The 20,399-nt window shown below is 40.4% G+C and overlaps 1 protein-coding gene across 1 annotated transcript; it reads right to left on the reverse strand.

Moving 5' to 3' along the window:
• Positions 1-1,151: 1,151 nt before the first annotated feature.
• Positions 1,152-20,389, reverse strand: LSM3 (LSM3 homolog, U6 small nuclear RNA and mRNA degradation associated). The gene is made up of 4 exons (XM_010384479.2): positions 20,146-20,389; positions 17,468-17,578; positions 15,081-15,176; positions 1,152-1,464 (listed from the first exon to the last, which is right to left on the reverse strand). The coding sequence occupies exons 1-4, from the start codon at positions 20,164-20,166 to the stop codon at positions 1,384-1,386; spliced, it is 309 nt and encodes a 102-aa protein (XP_010382781.1). The 5' UTR covers positions 20,167-20,389; the 3' UTR covers positions 1,152-1,383.
• Between the last annotated feature and the right edge of the window lie 10 nt (positions 20,390-20,399).

Below are 20,399 nucleotides of genomic sequence, written 5' to 3' on the forward strand. Positions count from 1 at the left end.
TTCTTGCACAAGGCTTAAAGTACCGTGCATTTGTGGGTATATCGTGCTTGATAATGAACACACACACACATTCAGCTCATTTACGGACAAACCATCCACAAGTTAGATTTTCTACATTTCAAAATGGAATGACCATAGTGGAGAAGGTCAGGTTCTAAGCCCTGTCTTGATAAAGTTTGAGAGATTGTAACATGCTTTTCCTTTCCTCTTTAGGTTTTACGCATTATGTGCTGACTGAAGCTAGAAATAAAAATAGCTTTGCTTTTAGCCAATTTCTGCTTTACTGTGTCACTGAGACATGTTGTTTGAGACCCCTCATCATTAATGGCCGATGATCCAAGAGTAGAAAAATGGTTTGAGTCATAATTATAAGCAGGTATGACCAAGCTGAACCACGTCTGATCTTAGAATTAAATCAGGCCAGAGAAAAGAGAAATCGTGGTTTGCTCTGTCTTCTATTGCAGGGTTAATGTTTACAATGTCCGTCTACCCCTTTCTCCCATATTTGGGTGCCCTTCCCCATGCTCCTATGGCATCCTGCATATGCATGATTCTATCAGCATTAATCTTACTGCCTGCAATTGTTGGTTTAAACATCTGCCTCCCCAGAAAACTTGAGGGCAGAAAACTTTTTTTTTGTGGGACACAGAGTCTCACTCTGTTGCCCAGGCTGAAGTGCAATGGTGTGATCTTGGCTCACTGCAACTTCTGCCTCCCGAGTTCAAGTGATTCTACTGCCTCAGCCTCCTGAATAGCTGGGATTACAAGTATGCGCCACCAGGCCTGGCTAATTTTTGTATTTTTAGTAGAGACAGGGTTTCACCATGTTGGCCAGGCTGGTCTCAAACGCCTGACCTCAGGTGATCCACCCTCCTTGGCCTCCCAAACTGCTGGGATTACAGGTGTGAGCCACTGTGTCTGGCCCAGATAGCATTTTGGTAAAACTCTGGTTGCCAGCACTCAAACCTGGTGCCTGAAACACAGCAGGTGCACCACAAATGTGTGCTAAGGTAAGACATGCGCTCACCTTAAATCATTCACAAGACAGAAGACGGCACTGAAAAAAATCTATGAGGAAACACCAATTTAAAGAAGAAAAAATCAGAAAAATATCTGTGAGAATAATGGAGCAAACAAGTCCTGAAAAAGAGTTCTGCATCTTGGTGTTCATATTTATTGGAAGAGCTTAAGAAAAATGAAAATACCATTTCACTTAAGAAGTTGTGAGTTATCTGCAAATCAACTCATTTCAGGCGTGGAAGAATCCCCAGAATTATTTCTTAATATCAAAATGTATGCAGGCTTCTCTTTCGAATGTTTTGTACATTTAGAAAGGCCACTGTACAAAGTCTCCTGTTTTCCATACAGGACAAATTATTTGTTTCAGCCAACTCTCAGTGGAGGGGCAACCAGGACAACGCCATCTCCCCGGACAAAGAGCATTGGAATATTCCGTTTCGTTGACTAGAAGAGAAAAAAACAGAACATATTTATACAATTGTGTATTACTGCTTATTGTTTGTGACAGAAATGTTAAAAAATGTATTCATCATGACACAAAAAATTGGATTAAAAAACCTGATCACTTACCTTGGTAGCACCAAGAACCAATTTATCAACTGCTTCCTTTCGACAGTTGTGGCGGAGACTGGAGCTACCCATTAAAACTCACTCTCCTCCTGGGCACACAGCTGGACTGTTTCTTATTCTTCCTTGCAACCAGATGTAGCCATCGGATTGCTTTAACCAATGTCAAGTAAATAGAAATGGCAGGACTATATCCAGACTGACCCAGAATGCCCCTCTGCAGTCGTTCCTCTAACACTAAATGAACTAAGATAATAGTGAGAACTCAGAGATGGCAGAGCCACTGATAGGTGAAGCCTGGGTCCTTGACTTACCACCTGGAAGCTATTGTACAGACCTAAACCCCACCAGGGCTGTCATGTGGACAAGAGATCAACTTCTACTTTGCTGAGTCATTATGTGTTACTTCTGTGTGCTACTGTGGTCACATATACGGAATGGATACCTTGACACATTAGCTTAGTGGTCAGGCCTTGGGCAGTAGAGAAACACATGAATGTTTGAAATCCTAATATTACGCCTTGGCAAAATATTAGATAAAACTTGGAATGTAGCCCAAGGGGCTCCTAAACTTATGAGCTCTAGGAGAAGAGGCTGGAAAAGCCAAATGTTAGTAGGTGTTGCTGTTAGCCTAATGCATTTAGCAGGGCAGTAGAAAAAAACAGAAAAGCTCAGGCAAGAACTAGTTGGCTTTCAAGCAGAGATGAAAAGAAACAGGATTCACAGGGTTAGAAAACCCACTGACTTTTAGACCACAAGTTACAGAAGTAAATATGAAAAAAGGCTTTGAGAAACAAGGCCCAGTAAAATTCCCCAGGTAAACAAACTCAGCTCTGAGGCAAAGATCAGATTAAGGGTGTTGTCTTTCCACCCAAACTTTTGTAGCAAATGGCCTCAAGGTAGTCAACATTAATTTCAGAAAGCAGAATGGGGGTGAGAAACTGAAGAAATAAAGCAGTCCTATAAACTATGCCTAGGAAGAGCTTAGACAGGTTACTGGCCCTTTGAATTGTTTGGATGTTCCAAGTTTTCAAAGAAATTGCATTGCTAAAGAAACCATCAGCCTGGCCAAAAACAAAAAACAAAAAACCTTTGACTATTTGAATCTTCCAGCATAATAGAAGTTGGCCCTGAAAGCTCTGCAGACCCCATTTAGGGTTGCCATATTTTGCAAATAAAGGTGTAGGACGCACAATTAAATTTAGTATAAGTTCCAAACATCGGATGGGACATATTTCATCTAATCGGGGGATTTCTGCTGCTACCAGGACAGGGAGCATTCATGCCCTCCCAGTGGGATTCATCACTGTTAGGGACCAGTAACTGTCTTATGTTTCTCATTCCTTCCTTCTCTGAAAGAGAGTTTTTGTGGTGGATATCCTGTCCCTGCTGTGTTTATCATGAATGTGGGAGGGGTACATTATCCATCTTCTTTGGGGTATGGGTCTCTGTACAAGTGACCACATGTAGTCTGACACAGAACTGAAAGTCACGTGGCAGTCCTGCACCCTGAGCTGGATATCCTGCTTGCATCCTTTGGGGTAGAGATGTGTTCTGTCTGGGAAGTAGGATTCTGTAACACCCACTATCATTGATCTCTGCAGCAACTTGGCCATCAAACTCACAAAGCTCAAGACAACCAAGGGCACACAGCTTTATACAAAGGAAACACAGCACATGCCCTCTGGGCAGCGGCAAATGTCTCAGCAGAAGTCTTTACGGCATTCCAAGGATTCTTCTCTAGCTACCCAAATGACTTCTTAGTTAGCAGGTAGGTGCAGGAGCCATCCTGGCTTAACTGCCCCAAGCTCCACACCAGAACCAGTATCTTTTATAACAGTTCCATAAATGTGGCTTCATAGTCACCAAGGAGGGGGCACACTCCACTACAAGGGTTGCATTACTCTCAGGAAAGACCATTGCTATGGGCTCCTAACAGTATTTAGAGCTCATTCACAGTTTTCTCAGTTCAGATGCAGTTTACAAACCAGGGGCCTCTTTTTAAAATACAGCAATATTTTTTATTAACACAGCTGACATTCCAATTTTATCTGTTTCTAGGGAAAATGAACTGGTAAGTTAACCCTGGGTCATTTTTCCATAAAGAATTCTTTTTTTTAAAGCCCTTTGCTCACAGGAATATATAGACACTGGTTGCCGGGGCGCAGACTATGGCAGAAACTGCTAGCTGTTCATAAAAATTCCTTCTTCCTTCCTAGGCACACAATTCTACTGTATTTCCCAGGCTCCCTTACAGTTGGGTAGGGTCATATCACTGAGCTCTATCCTAAAAAATTTAAGAGGTGTAGTACTTCCAGGCTGATTCATAAACTTCTCATGTACACTCCTCCACTCCTTTTTGCTCCCACTGGCTGGATGTGAAATGATGACAAAAGACTTAGGGGTTGGTGGAGCCACAAGACACAAAGAGTCTGGGTTCCTGAATGACTGCGTGGAGGAGACCTACGTAGAATAATTATGTCATTGAGAAACAAACTCCAGCAGTGCAGAGCCACTGCACATCTGTGACTCTGCTGAGCCAGCACATGTTTAGGAGATACCTGTTACCATAGTCTAGCCAACACAAACTAATATGCCCACAAGAGTATACTTTCAACAACCCATGTGTGAGGAATCTCCCCTGGGCTGTCTGGTCATAACACCCAGGCAGGAGATCTGGCTACAGATAAATAATTCCTGAGAAAGAAGGGGACTCTAGTACAAGGAGTTCAGTGTGTAAACTTAAGTGCTCTAGGTTTAAAAAAAAAAAAAAAGAAAGAAAAAGATGCTATAAACTCAGTATCAGAGAAAAGTATTAAACCTTCTAGTACTGGTGATGAATTTCACCCAGAAATTTTTTTTTAAGTGTGCATGTGTGTCCGATAGGTGACAAGGCTTGGATCTGCAGTCCTTGCAATGAAATAGAATCCTCTGTTTAAAACTTAGAGTCAACCTGCAATGAAATCTGAAGTCTACTCATATAAACATTTGCAGTGCCCATTATGTGTCAGGTACTATAATAGACATTAGACACAGGGAGATGAATAAAACATGGACTGTCCTCCTAGACTCCCCATTCCAGAAATAAAAAGAGAGAAAGCATGAATTTATTCTGCAGGTATACTCCCACATTAAGAAAAAGATAAAATTGAGTTTTCTCCTCTCTGGACAGGCCATCTCTGTAAAAAAGGCAGCAGCCCCAGTCAGGGGCTTATAGCAGACTTAAACGTCTCTGCCTGATGGCTCTGAAGAGAGCTGCAGACCTCCCAGCACAGCATTCGAGCTCTGCTAAGGGTCAGTCTGCCTCCTCAAGTGGGTCCCTGACCCCCGTGTATACTGACTGAGAGACGCCTCCCAGTTGGGGCCAACAGACACCTCACACAGGAGAGCTCTGGTTGGCATCTGGCAGGTGTCCCTCTGGGTTGAAGCTTCCAGAGGAAAGAACAGGCAGCAATCTTTGCTGCTCTGCAGCCTCCGCTAGTGATACCCAGGCAAACAGGGTCAGAAAACTCCAGCAGACTGGCAGCAGAGGGGCCTGTTAGAAGAAAACAAACAAACAGAAAGGATTAGCATGTCCACTGAAAGACCCCATCCGAAAGTCACCAACATCAAAGACAAAAGGTAGATAAATCCACAAAGATGGGGAAAAACCAGCACAAAAAGGCTGAAAATTCCAAAAACAAGAACGCCTCTCCTCCTCCAAAGGATCACAACTCCTCGCCCGCAAGGGAACAAAGCTGGACAGAGAATGAGTCTGACTAACTGACAGAAGTAGGTTTCAGAAGGTGGGTAATAACCAACAACTCCGAGCTAAACGAGCATGTTATAACTCAATGCAAGAAATCTAAGAACCTTGAGAAAAGGTTAGTTAAATTGCTAACTAGAATAACCAATGTAGAGAAGAACATAAATGGCCTGATGAGCTGAAAAACATAGCACGAGAACTTCGTGAAGAATAAACAAGTATCAATAGCTGATTCGATCACGTGGAAGAAAGGACATCAGTGATTGAAGATCAACTTAATGAAATAAAGAGAGAAGACAATATTAGAGAAAAAAGAATAAAAAGGAACAAACAAAGCCTCCAAGAAATATGGGACTATGTGAAAAGAACAAATCTACATTTGATTGGTGTACCTGAAAGTGACAGAGAGAATGGAACCAAGTTGGAAAACACTTTTCAGGATATTATCCAGGAGAACTTCCCCAACCTAGTAAGGCAGGCCAACATTCAAATTCAGGAAATATACAGAACACCACAAAGACACTCCTCAAGAAGAGCAACCCCAAGACACATAATCGTCAGATTCACCAAGGTTGAAATGAAGGAAAAAACGTTAAGGGCAGCCAGAGAGAAAGGTCGGATTACACACAAAGGGAAGCCCAACAGACTAACAGCGGATATCTCTAAGGAAACCTTATAAGCCAGAAGGGAGGGGAGTGGGGGCCAATATTCAATGTTCTTGAAGAAAAGAAATTTCAACCCAGAATTTCATATCCAGGCAAACTAAGCTTCATAAGCGAAGGAGAAATAAAATCCTTTACAGATACGCAAATGTTGCGGGATTTTGTCACCACTAGGCCTGCCTTACAAGAGCTCCTGAAAGAAGCACTAAACATGGAAAGGAACAACCCGTACTAGCCACTGCAAAAACATAACACATTGTAAAGAACATGGACATTATGAAGAAACTGCATTAACTAACAGGCAAAACAACCAGCTAGTATCATAATGACAGTATCAAATTCACACATAACAGTATTAACCTTAAACGTAAACGGGCTAAATGCTCCAATTAAAAGAAACAGACTGGCAAATTGGATAGAGTCAAGACCCATCAGTGTACTGTATTCAAGAGACCCATCTCACATGCAAAGACACACATAGGCACAAAATAAAGGGAGGAGGAATATTTACCAAGCAAATGTAAAGCAAAAAAAGCAGGAGTTGCAATTCTAATCTCTGATAAAACAGACTTTAAACCAACAAAGATCAAAAGAGACAAAGAGGGGCATTACATAATGGTAAAGGGAACAATGTAGCAAGAAGAGCTAACTATCCTAAATATATATGCACCCAATACAGGAGCACCCAGATTCATAAAACAAGTTCTTAGAGACCTACAAAGAGACTTAGACTCCCACGCAATAATAGTGGGAGACTTTAACACCCCACTGTCAATATTAGACAGATCAATGAGACAGAAAATTAACAAGGATATTCAGGACTTGAACTCAGTTCTGGACCAAGCCGACCTAACAGACCTCTACAGAACTCTCCACCCCAAATCAACAGAATACACATTCTTCTCTGCCCCTCATTGCACTTATTCTAAAATTGACCACATAATTGGAAGTAAAACACTCCTCAGCAAATGCAAAAGAAAGGAAATCTTAACAAACAATCTCTCAGACCACAGTGCAATCAAATTAGAACTCAGGATTAAGAAACTCACTCAAAACCACAAATACATGGAAACTGAACAACCTGCTCCCGAATGACTACTGGGTAAACAACGAAAAGAAGGCAGAAATAAAGATATTCTTTGAAACCAACGAGAATGAAGACACAACGTACCAGAATCTCTGGGACACATTTAAAGTAGTGTTTAGAAGGAAACTTATAGCACTAAATGCTCACAAGAGAAAGCAGGAAAGATCTAAAATTGACGCCCTAACATCAAAATTAAAAGAACTACAGAAGCAACAGCAAACAAATCAAAAGCTAGAAGACATGAAATAACTAAGATCAGAGCAGAACTTAAGGAGACAGAGACATGAACAACCCCGAAAAAATAATCAATGAATTCAGGAGGGTTTTTTTTTTTTTTTAAATCAACAAAATAGACCGCTAGCCAGTCTAACAAAGAAGAAAAGAGAGAAGAATCAAATAGACGCAATAAAAAATGATATAGGGGATGTCACCACTGATCCCACAGAAGTACAAACTACAATCAGAGAATACTATAAGCATCTCTATGCAATAAACTAGAAAATCTTGAAGAAATGGATAAAGTCCTGGACACTTACACCCTCCCAAGTCTAAACCAGGAAGAAGTCGAATCCCTGAATAGACCAATAACAAGTTCTGAAATTGAGGCAGTAATTAATAGCCTACCAACCAAAAAAAGTCCAGGACCAGACAGATTCACAGTCGGATTCTATCATAGGTACAAAGAGAAGCTGGTACCATTCCTTCTGAAACTATTCCAAACAACAGAGAAAGAGGGAGTCCTCCCTAACTCATTTTATAAGGCCAGTATCATCCTGATACCAAAGCCTAGCAGAGATACACACACAAAAAAGAAAATTTCAGGCCAATATCCCTGATGAACACTGATGCGAAAATCCTCAATAAAATACTGGCAAACTGAATCCAGCAGCACATCAAAAAGCTGATCCACCACGATCAAGTCAGCTGCATCCCTGGGATGCAAGGCTGGTTCAGCATATGCAAATCAATAAATGTAACCCATCACATAAATAGAACCAGTCACAAAAACCACATGATTATCTCAATGGATGCAGAAAAGGCCTTCAATAAAATTCAACACCTCTTCATGCTAAAAACTCTCAATAAACTGGGTATCGATGAAACATATCTCAAAATAATAAGAGCTATTTATGACAAACCCACAGCCAATATCATACTGAATGGGCAAAAACTGGAAACATTCCCTCTGCAAACCGGCACAAAACAGGGATGCCCTCTCTCACCACTCCTATTCAACATAGTATTGGAAGTTCTGGCCAGGTCAATCAGGCATGAGAAAGAAATAAAGGGTATTCAAATAGGAAAAGAGAAAGTCAAATTGTCTCTGTTTGCAGATGACATGATTGTATATTTAGAAAACCCCATCGTCTCAGTCCAAAACCTCCTTAAGCTGATACGCAACCTCAGGATACAAAATCAACGTGCAAAAATCACAAGCATCCCTATACACAAATAACAGACAAATAAAGAGCCAAATCATGAGTGAACTCCCATTCACAATTGCTACTAAGAGAATAAAATACCTAGGAATACAACTACAAGGGATGTGAAGGACCTCTTCAAGGAGAACTACAAACCACTGCTCAAGGAAATCAGAGAGGACACAAATAAATGGAAAAAGATTCTATGATCATGGATAGGAAGAATCAATATCATAAAAATGGCCATACTGCCCAAAGTAATTTATAGATTCAATGCTAACCCCATCAACCTACCACTGGCTTTCTTCACAGAATTGAAAAAAACTACTTTAAACTTCATATGGAACCAAAAAGAGCCTGCATAGCCAGGGCAATCCTGGGCAAGAAGAACAAAGCTGGAGGCATCACACTACCTGACTTCAAACTACATTACAAGGCTACAGTAACCAAAACAGCATGGTACTGGTACCAAAACAGATATATAGACCAATGGAACAAAACGGAGGCCTCAGAAATAACACCACACAGCTACAACCACCTGATCTTTGACAAACCTGACACATACAAGAAATGGGGAAAAGATTCCCTATTTAATAAATGGTGTTGGGAAAACTGGCTAGCCATATGCAGAAAACTGAAACTGGATCCCTTCCTTAAACCTTTTACAAAAATCAACTCAAGATGGATCAAAGATTTACATTTAAGACCTAGGACCATAAAAATCCTAGAAGAAAACCTGGGCAATACCATTCAGGACATAGGCATGGGCAAAGACTTCATGTCTAAAACACGAAAAGCAATGGCAACAAAAGCCAAAATTGACAAATGGGATCTAACTAAACTAAAGCACTTCTGCACAGCAAAAGAAACTATCATCAGAGTGAACAGGCAACCTACAGAATGAGAGAAAATTTTTGCAATCTATCCATCTGACAAAAGGCTAATATCCAGAATCTACAAAGAACTTAAACAAATTTACAAGAAAAAAACAACCCCACCAAAAAATGGGCAAAGGATATGAAGAGACACTTCTTAAAAGAAGACATTTATGCAGTCAAAAGACATACGAAAAAATGCTCGTCATCACTGGTCAATAGAGAAATGCAAATCAAAGCCACAACGAGATACTATTTCACGCCAGTTAGAATGGTGATCATTAAAAAGTCAGGAAACAACAGATGCTAGAAAGGTTGTGGAAAAATTGGAATGCTTTTACACTGTTGGTGGGAGCATAAATTAGGTCAACCACTGTGGAAGACAGTGTGGCGATTCCTCAAGGATCTAGAACTGGAAATAAAATTTGACCCAGGCATCCCATTACTGAGCATATACTGAAAGGATTGTAAATCGTGCTACTATAAAGACACATAAACATGTATGTGTTTATTGCGGCGCTACTCACAATAGCAAAGACTTGGAACCAACCCAAATGTCCATCAATGATAGACTGGATTAAGAAAATGTGGCACATATACATCATGGAATACTGTGCAGGTATAAAAAAGGAGGAGTTCATGTCCTTTGCAGGGATATGGATGAAGCTGGAAACCATCATTCTCAGCAAAATATCACAAGATCAGAAAACCAAACACCCCATGTTCTCACTCATAAGAGGAAGGTGAACAATGAGAACACATGGACACAGGGAGGGGAACATCACACACCAGGGCCTGTCAGGAGCTGGGAGGCTAGGGGAGGGATAACATTAGGAGAAATACCTAATGTAGGTGACGGGTTGATGGGTGCAGCAAACCACCAGGGCACGTGTATACCCATGTTACAAAACTGTATGTTATACACATGTAACCCAGAACTTAAAGTATAATTTAAAAAAAAAAAATAACATTATCTACAGCAGAATAGGTTTTATTAGCAAAATATTGGAAATGGCTGTCTATCAACAGGAAAACAGTTAAATTATGGTACATCTATACAATGAAGTACCATAAAGCTAAAAATGAAAGCACAAGGAAGCTATGTATGAAAGGGAAAGAGCACTGAGATAAAAAAAACGGGAAGGGAGAATAATTAACATTCATTAGCATATGCATAAAGACATGAGAAGATTCTCAAGAAACCAGTAACAGTGCTTATGTCTGGGGGTGGGGTGTAAAGATGATGAACAGAGGATGGGGTGGAAGACTTTTTACTACACTGTGTTCCTTTCTGCATTTTGTGATTTTAAGACTGTGTGAGTCTAGTATCTATTCAAAAAGTTAAATTAAAATGGAAGCAACTTAAAATGAGTAAGAAAAGAAATATGTGTTAAGTACTATAGGGTGATATGGACCATATGGTCTCAGCATGGACCATAAAGAGTTAGCTCTGTATGAGGGAGCAGGTCTAGAGCTGCTCTAATACAAGTGCCACTAGTCACAAGTGGCTCATTAAATTAAAATTAAATAAAATTAAATGTTCAGTTCCTTAGTCACACCAGCACCCATATCAAGTGCCAAATAGCCACATGTGGCTCACAGCTCCTGTAATGACAGCTTAGATAGAAATTTTCACTACTGCAGATAGTTCTATTATTACAGTGCTAATCTACAGAAAGGTCTAGAAGAGCCATCTGATGCTGTAGAAGGCCTTCGGGCAAGCAGAGGGAGCAGAGGGCTTAGTTACAAAAGGGTGCAACGTCCCCAAGAGAAACCATCTGGTGAGCCAAACTATGAGGTGTTTGGTGAAGGAAGGTAGTACACATGATGGACAGCCAAAAAAGTAGGCTGGGTCAAATAACACAGACTGTTCACAATCTGTAAAATGGAGACTCCAATTATGGAGGACCAAGAATCAGAAGAGTAAGACTGACTGCTTTCCATCTTCCCATTTATAAGTCAGCAGTCAAATTAATTATTTAGAAGTCAATTATGTAAGTTATAGCAGAAAAAAAAACCCAACAACCCTATGGTTTATGGGTCCCCCATACTGTTTTGGTGATAACATTGATGTTCATTAGTTATTTCAATAGACGAGAGAGAGAGTAACATGTAAAATGGGTCAAGGTAAGAAACCATTTAGTCTGGTTTCCCATCTTGGTTTCCCATCTTAGAGATGAGTAACAAGAGTGCATAGGAGGGTGAAGTAGTTACTCTCCATGGCACTGAACCAGATGCAGACACTCCCCATAATATCACTGTCTTTCCTTTCTAAGTCTATTGTTAATACACATTTACACACTGAAGTATTCTCAGTCATCCAAAGATTCCATTTTAAATGTTTTACCCAACACATCATGGCAATGTGAAAAAAACTCATTAACTTAACAGACTTTGCTGACTGTTCTGCAGCTGCAATTCTAGGCACAAGAGAGATCACATGCACACCAGTACACAGCGTTCAGGAGCTAACTAGTCCTGGTAGCTTTTCAAGGCAGCAATTAATCTTAATCGAGGTCAGTAACTACTGAGATTGTTATAGACACTCCACCCAGAGAAATGCACATGTGCACAGACACATAGCACTTTCAAACAGTTTCAGGAGGAACCGCACTTGGAGCAGACTACTAGGGATGACAGAGGTGGACCCTGCTGTTGGTTCACTGTAAACATGGAGTAAGTGGCAGTGTTCCCTTCTCTGTAAGAATAGACACCACAGTTGAAGAGTCATTTCTGTCACAAGCAGAATTCAAGACAAGAGCATTAAAATGCTTATGAAGAGTCTACTCCCACGGTAAAATTCTTACGTTAATAATGTTACATGAATAAAGCAGAATATTAAAGCTGCATAGTCCATATTTTATCACATTTAAGATATCATTTGTAAGCTTAGTTGAACCGAAAAAGGAAAAATTTTGCCAATTACATTATGACACAATTTTTTTTATCACATCACCTGTAAGATGCAATCAGATTTTTGAGATGCTAAAATTTAAGAAAAAGTGCATCTTAGAATTGGTACTTATGATTGTGTCCATGTTAAGAAAACAGTAACCACCACCAAACAATAGTTACTAAATGAAATTCCTAAAGGGAAAAAAATGCAGATTTTAAAAAATACTATTCTTTCTTGGATAAATAAGCCAGCAAAAATACATAAATAAATAAAAATTTAAAAAAAAGAAACAAATGTGAAGTGTTTACACTTAGGAGAAAGAACACTAGCAAAGGAGTCAGGTGTGGTCAGAGAGGAGGAATGCCAGGATAAAGCAGAACTACAAAATCCAATGAAGGCTAACAGTTTAACAGTTACAATGTGCCTGTCGCTAATCTGAAGGCTTTTCATGTAGCCCTCAATGAATCCTCCACGGTTATATGAAGTGGGTCCTATTATTATTCCCAGTTTACAGACAAGGAAACACATTCACAGACAGGGTAGGTGAGCTGGCCCAATTAAAAAGGTGGTAAGCAAGGGAGTCAAGATTTGAATCCACGTAGTCTTGTACTCTGAGCCCACATTTTAACCAGTATGCCCTGGCAGGCTCAGAAACTGGCTTCCCAAATCTTAAAGATCTCTCTGCTACGGCCTGGCACAGTGGCTCACACCTGTAATCCCAGCACTTTGGGAGGCCAGGAGTTCAAGACCAGCCTGGCCAACATGGTGAAACCCCGTCTTTACTAAAAACACAAAAATTAGCTGTGCGTGGTGGCACATGCCTGTAATCCCAGCTACTTGGGAGGCACGAGAATTGCTTGAACCTGGGAGGCGGAGGCTGCAGTGAGCTGAGATCACCATTGCACTCCAGCCTGGGTGACACAGGGAGACTCTGTCTTAGAAAAAAAAAAAAAAAAAGACCTTTCTGACAAGATCATTGGTGATACTAATAAATGTGATTTTTTTTTAAACATCGAACAAATAAAATGAATCTGCATAGTTCAGTGAACTATTTTCTAAAGAACCAGTGCCTGATATAACCAAATCATGCATGAGTAAAAGATCCATTTGAAGTGCAAGGCAGATTAATGAATTTTCACCTAACAAGAGTATGAAAAGTTTACTGTTACCGTTTCAGATTCCAGACTGCAAATAACCTTTGACTGACTACCACTTGTTCAGTTTGGTGTAGTATCAAAGGTGGAACATCCATAAAACATACTCCTTCCTTTCCAACTAACTATCTGTGTGGTCAGATTTGCTTCATTTACAACATCTCATGATACATTTAATGCAGAAAAAAGATATAAGAATCTTCTAGCTGTCATCGATTAAGCCAGGCATTAAAGAGATTTGCAAAAATGTAAAACAAAGACATTCCTCATTAAACATTTTGTTTTAGAAAATAGTTATTGTTCATAAAAATGTTACAGTAACATGTGATAGGTGTTTTGTTTTGTTCTGAGACACAGTCTCACTCTGTTCCCCAGGTTGGAGTACAGTAGCACGATCTCAGCTTACCGCAACCTCTACCTCCCGGATTCAAGTGATTCTGCTGCCTCAGCCTCCCGAGTCGCTGGGATTGCAGGCGCCTGCCGCCACGGCCGACTGATTTTTTGTATTTTTAGTAGAGACAGGGTTTTGCCATGTTGGCCAGGCTGGTCTCAAACTCCTAACCTCAGGTGATACACACGCTTTGGCCTCTCAAAGTGCTGGGATTACAGGCATGAGCCACCGTGCCCGGACTTTTTTTTGAGATGGAGTTTCACTCTTGTTGACCAGGCTGGAGTGCAATGGCATAATCTCAGCTCACTGCAATCTCTGTCTCCAGGGTTCAAGCAGTTCTCCTGCCTCAGCCTCCCAAGTAGGGGGGATTACAGGCATGTGCCACCATACCTAGCTAAGTTTTTGTATTTTTAGTAGAGATAGGGTTTTACCATGTTGGCCAAGCTGGTCTCGAACTCCTGACCTCAGGTGATTCACACGCTTTGGCCTCTCAAAGTGCTGGGATTATAGGTGTGAGCCACCGTGCCCGGCCTTTTTTAGAGACAGAGCTTCACTCTTGTTGACCAGGTTGGAGTGCAATGGCACAATCTCAGCTCACTGCAACCTCTGCCTCCAGGATTCAAGCAGTTCTCCTGCCTCAGCCTCCCAAGTAGCTGGGATTACAGGCATATGCTACCACACCCGGCTAATTTTTTGTATTTTTAGTAAAGATGGGGCTTCACCATGTTGGTGAGGCTGGTCTTGAACTCCTGACCTCAGGTGATCCACCCGCCTTGGCCTCCCAAAGTGCTGGGATTACAGGTGTGAGCCACGATGTCCAGCCAGGTTTTTTTAATGAATAAATATTTAAAAATTTTTTCAGTTTCAGTTTCTAATAAATTAAGTATTAATAGATCAAATCCATAGAAAATGAAAGAACACTGTCCACTATTACTGTTACACACTACTATACATAGCCACCTTGCATTGTTGTATCTCACTGAATCTGGGAACCCTATGAAGTAAGTGGTAGTATTCCTGCTTACCAATGAGAAGTCAGCCAACTTAATTCCCTTGCCCAAGGTAGCCCAAGTAGGAAGTGGTCAGGCCAGTACTGGCAACCATGTCTGTCAGATGCCAGAACCCCTGCATTTAATTGCTGTGCTCTATTGTGTCCATAAGTAGGTGTCAAAACATGACGCGCTTCCCATAAATATGAATTAAGCTGTTTGAAAGAGAACAGCTGATATTTGCAAAGCAATGAATAGAATTGCATGACTTACTTTATATATCTCTTCATATGTTTCTTCATCAATTTCTATAGTAGTCACAGTTTCTTCCACGTCTCCCAAGATCATATTTAAATGTTGATCATAAGCCTAAAGTGAGAGGGTAAAGAACCAAGAAATTTAATAATCAAATTATGAAAATGATCAAGGATTAACAATATGCAAATTGCTCAATTACAACTAAGGTATTTGATACTTACATCACAAACTTTTACATGCAAATAAAAAGTAATCCTACTGTACTAGTACACTGTTTCTTCACAAGTCATTTCAAATGATTACTTAATTGACCTGATAAAAATATAAAACTGCTCATATGGCCAAAAATAAATTTACTCAGAATCACTTGAAATTATTTTTAAAGTCTCCACCCCACTTGTTATCTAAGGCAGTCACATCATTTATAATATTTAATTATGAAAAACAGCAGATCCATCTTCATCATTTATCAGTAGACAGCCTTCAAATTCACCTATAACAATGTGACAAGAAAAATACAGTAAAGAAGATAAAATCCTTTGTTTACTGGTAAGATGATGGCATTGCAGTCTTCTAAAGGCATACGGTAGACTACATGTTGCAGAGAGAAAGTAAGTAGAGCAACACCCTGCCCATTTCTAACCTATCCAGAACTTAAATGTATTTAGCACCTGTGGGCTCAATCAATAAATGTTGCAGCTAAGATATTCAATCCAAGCTCCAAAGTTCATTCATTTTACTAAAAGGTGCACTTTAAAGCTGGGACTTTGTTCAGAACCCAAGTTTACTTCTAACAACGTGTTACATGGTTTGCCTGCTCACATCAAAATAAAAGTCACTTGTCAGCCACGTGGGGAACTGCTTTAAGCAGGGCACACTAACGAGAGCAAAAATGTATAACTGAGGGGTACAAAACAAACAGAAAGTTGGGGCCATTTAGGATATAGACCATCAAGTTTACACAGGGAAGTGAAGAAGCCTCCAAGGGCCACAGACTTAACTAATTAAGCTCAATTCCATTTGTATTCCCGAAGTTACCACTATTCCTTTCCCGGAGTCTCTCTTCCTTTAAGGCCAACTGTAGATTGTCTCCCTGGGTCCCTATTTCCTTCCCAAGCCCAGAGGTTCTTTATCGTTAGGTTTTGTGGAAGGTGGAACCACAGTACTTAAGAGTGGGACTCAGGTCAGACAATCTAGATTCAAATTCTAGCTCTCCCTTTACTGGCAAGTGACTGTACCTTTCTGAGCCTGAGCTTCCTACAGGGCAAAGCAGGAATAATTAGTATGTATCATCACAGGGTTGTTATAAAGATTAAATCAGATATCACACACAAAATGCTTAGAATAATAGTAGCTGATCTATACCTAATGCTCAGTAAATGTTAGCTATTTTTAATCACTTTAGGGTAAAGTAGCAACACGAAAAACAACACACTTAGGAAAGCAACAAGTCATTAAGGAGAGGCAAAACCTTGAGGGTACTCTATGAACAAATGGGATTACTTCAAGGGACCAATTCTACAGATATTTTGCAGATATGCACAAATAAGTATGTAAAAAAATGCTTACTGCAAATATTTATGTAAGTATTTGTAGCAAGAAATGAAAAAAAAAAGATCACTATCATATACAGAATCCTAGGTAGTCATTAAAGAGAACAAATGAGAATTAAATGCAATAATGATCAATAATCTCCAAGAAAGATTACGTGAAAAAAAAAAAGGTGCTGAAAAACATGTATAGCAGGATCCATGTTTTGTAGAGGTAGGGTGTACATAGTGCAAGTATGTGCATATGTACATATATGAATATATGTGTGTAAACATACAGAAACAGTAACCCAATTTTTAATTTTTTAATTTTTATTTTTTGTAGAGACAGGGTCTCTCTATGTTGCCCAGGCTGGCAACACAGAGAACTCCTGGCTTCAAGTGATCCTCCTGCTCCAGCCTCCCAAAGTGCTGAGATTACAGGCATGAGCCACTGCACCCGGCCAAGATAATCCAATTTTTAATAGTGGTTACTAGTAGAGGAAATGGGATTTCACTTTTTACTCTATATATTTTTGTGCTGTTTAACTTTTCATAATAAAACACATATTTGTGTTTTAAATTTAAAAAACATTTAAGAATGGAGGACAAATAAATGTTATTTACAAATAAACAGAAGGCAAAAATGAAAGGAATAAAAATGTTCTATAATAAACATATTTCTATTAAAAGAAAAAATATTAAAAATGTGAATACATGCAGTTTTATTTGGCATAATTATGGAAACATGGGTGATTTTCCACTACCCTCTCTTCCTTCAAAATACCCTTTCACTCTGGACAGGTTTTACATTTCAAGGTAGTGGGGATAGGAAGGAATCTGATTTCAAGGTAACTTGATAAATTTACTCACATGTAATCTGCCTCGAAGCTCTCGGTCATTTCTCATCTTCACATAAATTCGCTCATCTAGGCTGAGCCTGATAAGATCCAGGGGCTCCTCTACAGTGTTGGTAGTTTGTTGCTGATAAGAGAAACAGGTTTAGTAATATAGTACTAGAGATAGAGTAGTGCTTAAATCACTGCTATGCTGTATGACCATGGGCAAGTTATTTAACCTTTTTCTGCCTCAGTCTCCTAATCTGTAAAATGGAGATAATAGTGTCTACCTAATACTGTTTTTATGAGGCTTAAGTGACATATATGAAGGCTTAGAACAGAGCTTTTCACATAGTATGTGCTATATAAATGTAGGTTAAAACACGCATACATGAGGAGTTACACAGCAAAATAATCATGACTACTTTGTTCCCTCAAAATCCAAACTGCCTGACCCAATTTCAGGGTATAGGGTCTCACGGACTTTAGCTTTATCTCAAATATTATGTAATCATAGGAAAAACACTCACTTAATGCCTACCATATACTAGTCAGAATGCCAAGTAGAGGTGTAGGTTTATGGGAAGATTATGAATTCAGCACAGGTTGAGGTTAGGCTGCCAACTGGCCAGTAAGATGAATATTTAGTAGCCAGAATAGAACACTGGTTCAAAGCACTGGCTTAGCCGGGCATGGTGGCATGTGCCTGTAGTCCCAGCTACTCCGAAGCTGAGGTAGGAGGACTGCTTGAGCCTGGGAGGTGGAGGTTGCAGTGAGGAAAGATGGTGCCAGCAAGCAAGCAAGCACTGACTTTGGAGTCAGGCGGTCCGGGTTCAACTCCTGGCTGTGACCTGACACATATGAACTGAGATTAAAAACCATGCCATCTGTAATTCTCAGAGTCTTCATTTGTAATTGAGAAAGCCACAACCTTCCTTTTGGGTTCTTATGAGGATGAAACTAGTTAATGCATTTAAAACAGTGCCACGAAAGCAGAAAATATTAATACTTAGAAACGGTTCCTATTGGCTAGGCGTGGTGGCTCACGCCTGAATCCCAGTACTTTGGGAGGCTGAAAAAGGCAGATCACCTGAGGTCAGGAGTTTGAGACCAGCCTGGCCAACATGGTGAAACCCCGTCTCTACTAAAAATACAAAAATTAGCCGGGCGTGGTGGCACGTGCCTGTAGTCCCAGCTATTTGGGAGGCTGAGACAGGATAATCGCTTGAACCCAGGAGGCAGAGGTTGCAGTGAACTGAGATTGCGCCATTGCACTCCAGCCTGGGCCATAAAGTGAGACTCCATCTAAAAGAAAAGAAAAGAAAAGATTCCTACTAATATTATATTATTAAAGAACTGCTGGAAACACTGGTTTTAGAGGTCAGGGCTAGGATGACTTGGGGTCACCCACATGGAAGGGAGGGTTGCAGCCATTAAAGAGTTAGAAAGATGATTCAAGGAGAGCTTCTTCAGTAAGTACACAAGGCCAGTGGAGGAAGGTAACTGAATTCGTAACAGGCTCTGAAGATTCAAAAGGCCCGATGAGAGAAAAAAAAAATAATCTAACTCAACTGGTCCCTACATCCCTCAGTTCAACAGGTGTTTGTTAAAGGATCAGATAACCAACTGTTAGATTACAATGATACAGAAGTCACAATCCCCATCCTCAAGGAGTTCATTCTAATGTGGATAGGCATACGAATAACTATAATACTGTAAGAATATGCACATGACAGAGCCCTACTGCTACCTAAGCCTCTGTCTGGGATGCCCACTTTCTGTTCTTTCCATCCTGTAGCTTTATATATTGGCTTTTAAAAGAGGCCTCCTCTGATCATCTAACTCATTCACTCAAATATTTGTTGAGTATTTCCAGCACTGTTCTAAACCCCAAGGACAAAAGAATGAACAAAACAAAATCCCTACTGTTATAGCACTTACATTCTAGTCAGGAGAGATACACATTAAACAAAGATGCATACATTTAATATGAAAAAATAACGTTCTATGAAGAAAAATGAGGCAGGGTAAGCAGAGTAGGGGGAGTGCTATTTGGGCAGAAGTCCTCTCTGAGGAGGTGAGATTTCAGTAGAAAGTTTAAGTTGTAGCATGATCTCCAAAGATATTTGAGGAAGAAAAAGACTAGGTGAAAATGCTTCTAGGACCATCTGTTATTCTGCATACCAGTTCCTTGTTTCCTTCATAGCACATCACAGTTCCTATAAATCTTACATATTTATATTTATCTGTTCTCCTCGCGAATATAAGCTCCAAGTCATGGCAAGGATCACTTATATATCGATGTCAGTGTCCCTGGCCCTTAGAACAGTGTCTAACCATACAAAGCTGATGTTCACTCTCTCTGCTGAATGAGTAAATAATTGTTGAGCTCAGTAATGGTAACAACTCCTAACTTTATTATCTGGCTTTCTATTGGAATCCTGACAGCTCCGTGAGGCAGGCACGGATAATAATTTACAGATTTAAAAAAATGAAGCGAAGAGTGTGATGAATAGTCATCAGGTGGCCTTCTAATGGAAAAGACCTCAGGGCCTGCAGCAAAATTCGGAAGACGGTGTTTACGGAAAGGACGGGGAGGATTAGGCCGTGTGACTTGGAAAGAGGAGGCACGACTGGCCATTTTTCCTGAGTTTGGAGAAAGCAGGTTAGTACAAGAAGCGGCTCCGAGCTACCTCCTTAAAATTCACTCACCTGGTCTACGTCGTCCGCCATGTTTCAAACCCTGCGCCCTTTCCCGCCTCTCGCGAGAACACAAGAGCAACGCCGAGCTCCGGAAACGTGAGGCTACAAAACACCGGAAATAGAAACCTGTTGTGCTCTTTCCTGCTTCCCGCGGTTTTTTAGTGGCCACGGGCATGGGGCGGAGCTTCCTTTGGGGGCGTGACTAGGCCTCCAAAGAAGGGGCGTGGCCAGACGCGCCCGCCTCGGGGCGGGGCCTGCGTTCT

This window comes from Rhinopithecus roxellana, chromosome 1 (assembly GCF_007565055.1).
Source record: "Rhinopithecus roxellana isolate Shanxi Qingling chromosome 1, ASM756505v1, whole genome shotgun sequence".
NCBI classification, from domain to species: Eukaryota; Metazoa; Chordata; class Mammalia; order Primates; family Cercopithecidae; genus Rhinopithecus; species Rhinopithecus roxellana.

Coding starts and splice junctions, on each gene's coding strand:
- LSM3 (XM_010384479.2), bottom strand. CDS start 20,166: ATGGCGGACGACGTAGACCAG. Junction 15,177..17,467: donor AGCTTCGAGGCAGATTACAT/GTGAGTAAATTT, acceptor CTCTCACTTTAG/GCTTATGATCAACATTTAAA. Junction 1,465..15,080: donor CATATGAAGAGATATATAAA/GTAAGTCATGCA, acceptor TTTCTCTTCTAG/TCAACGAAACGGAATATTCC.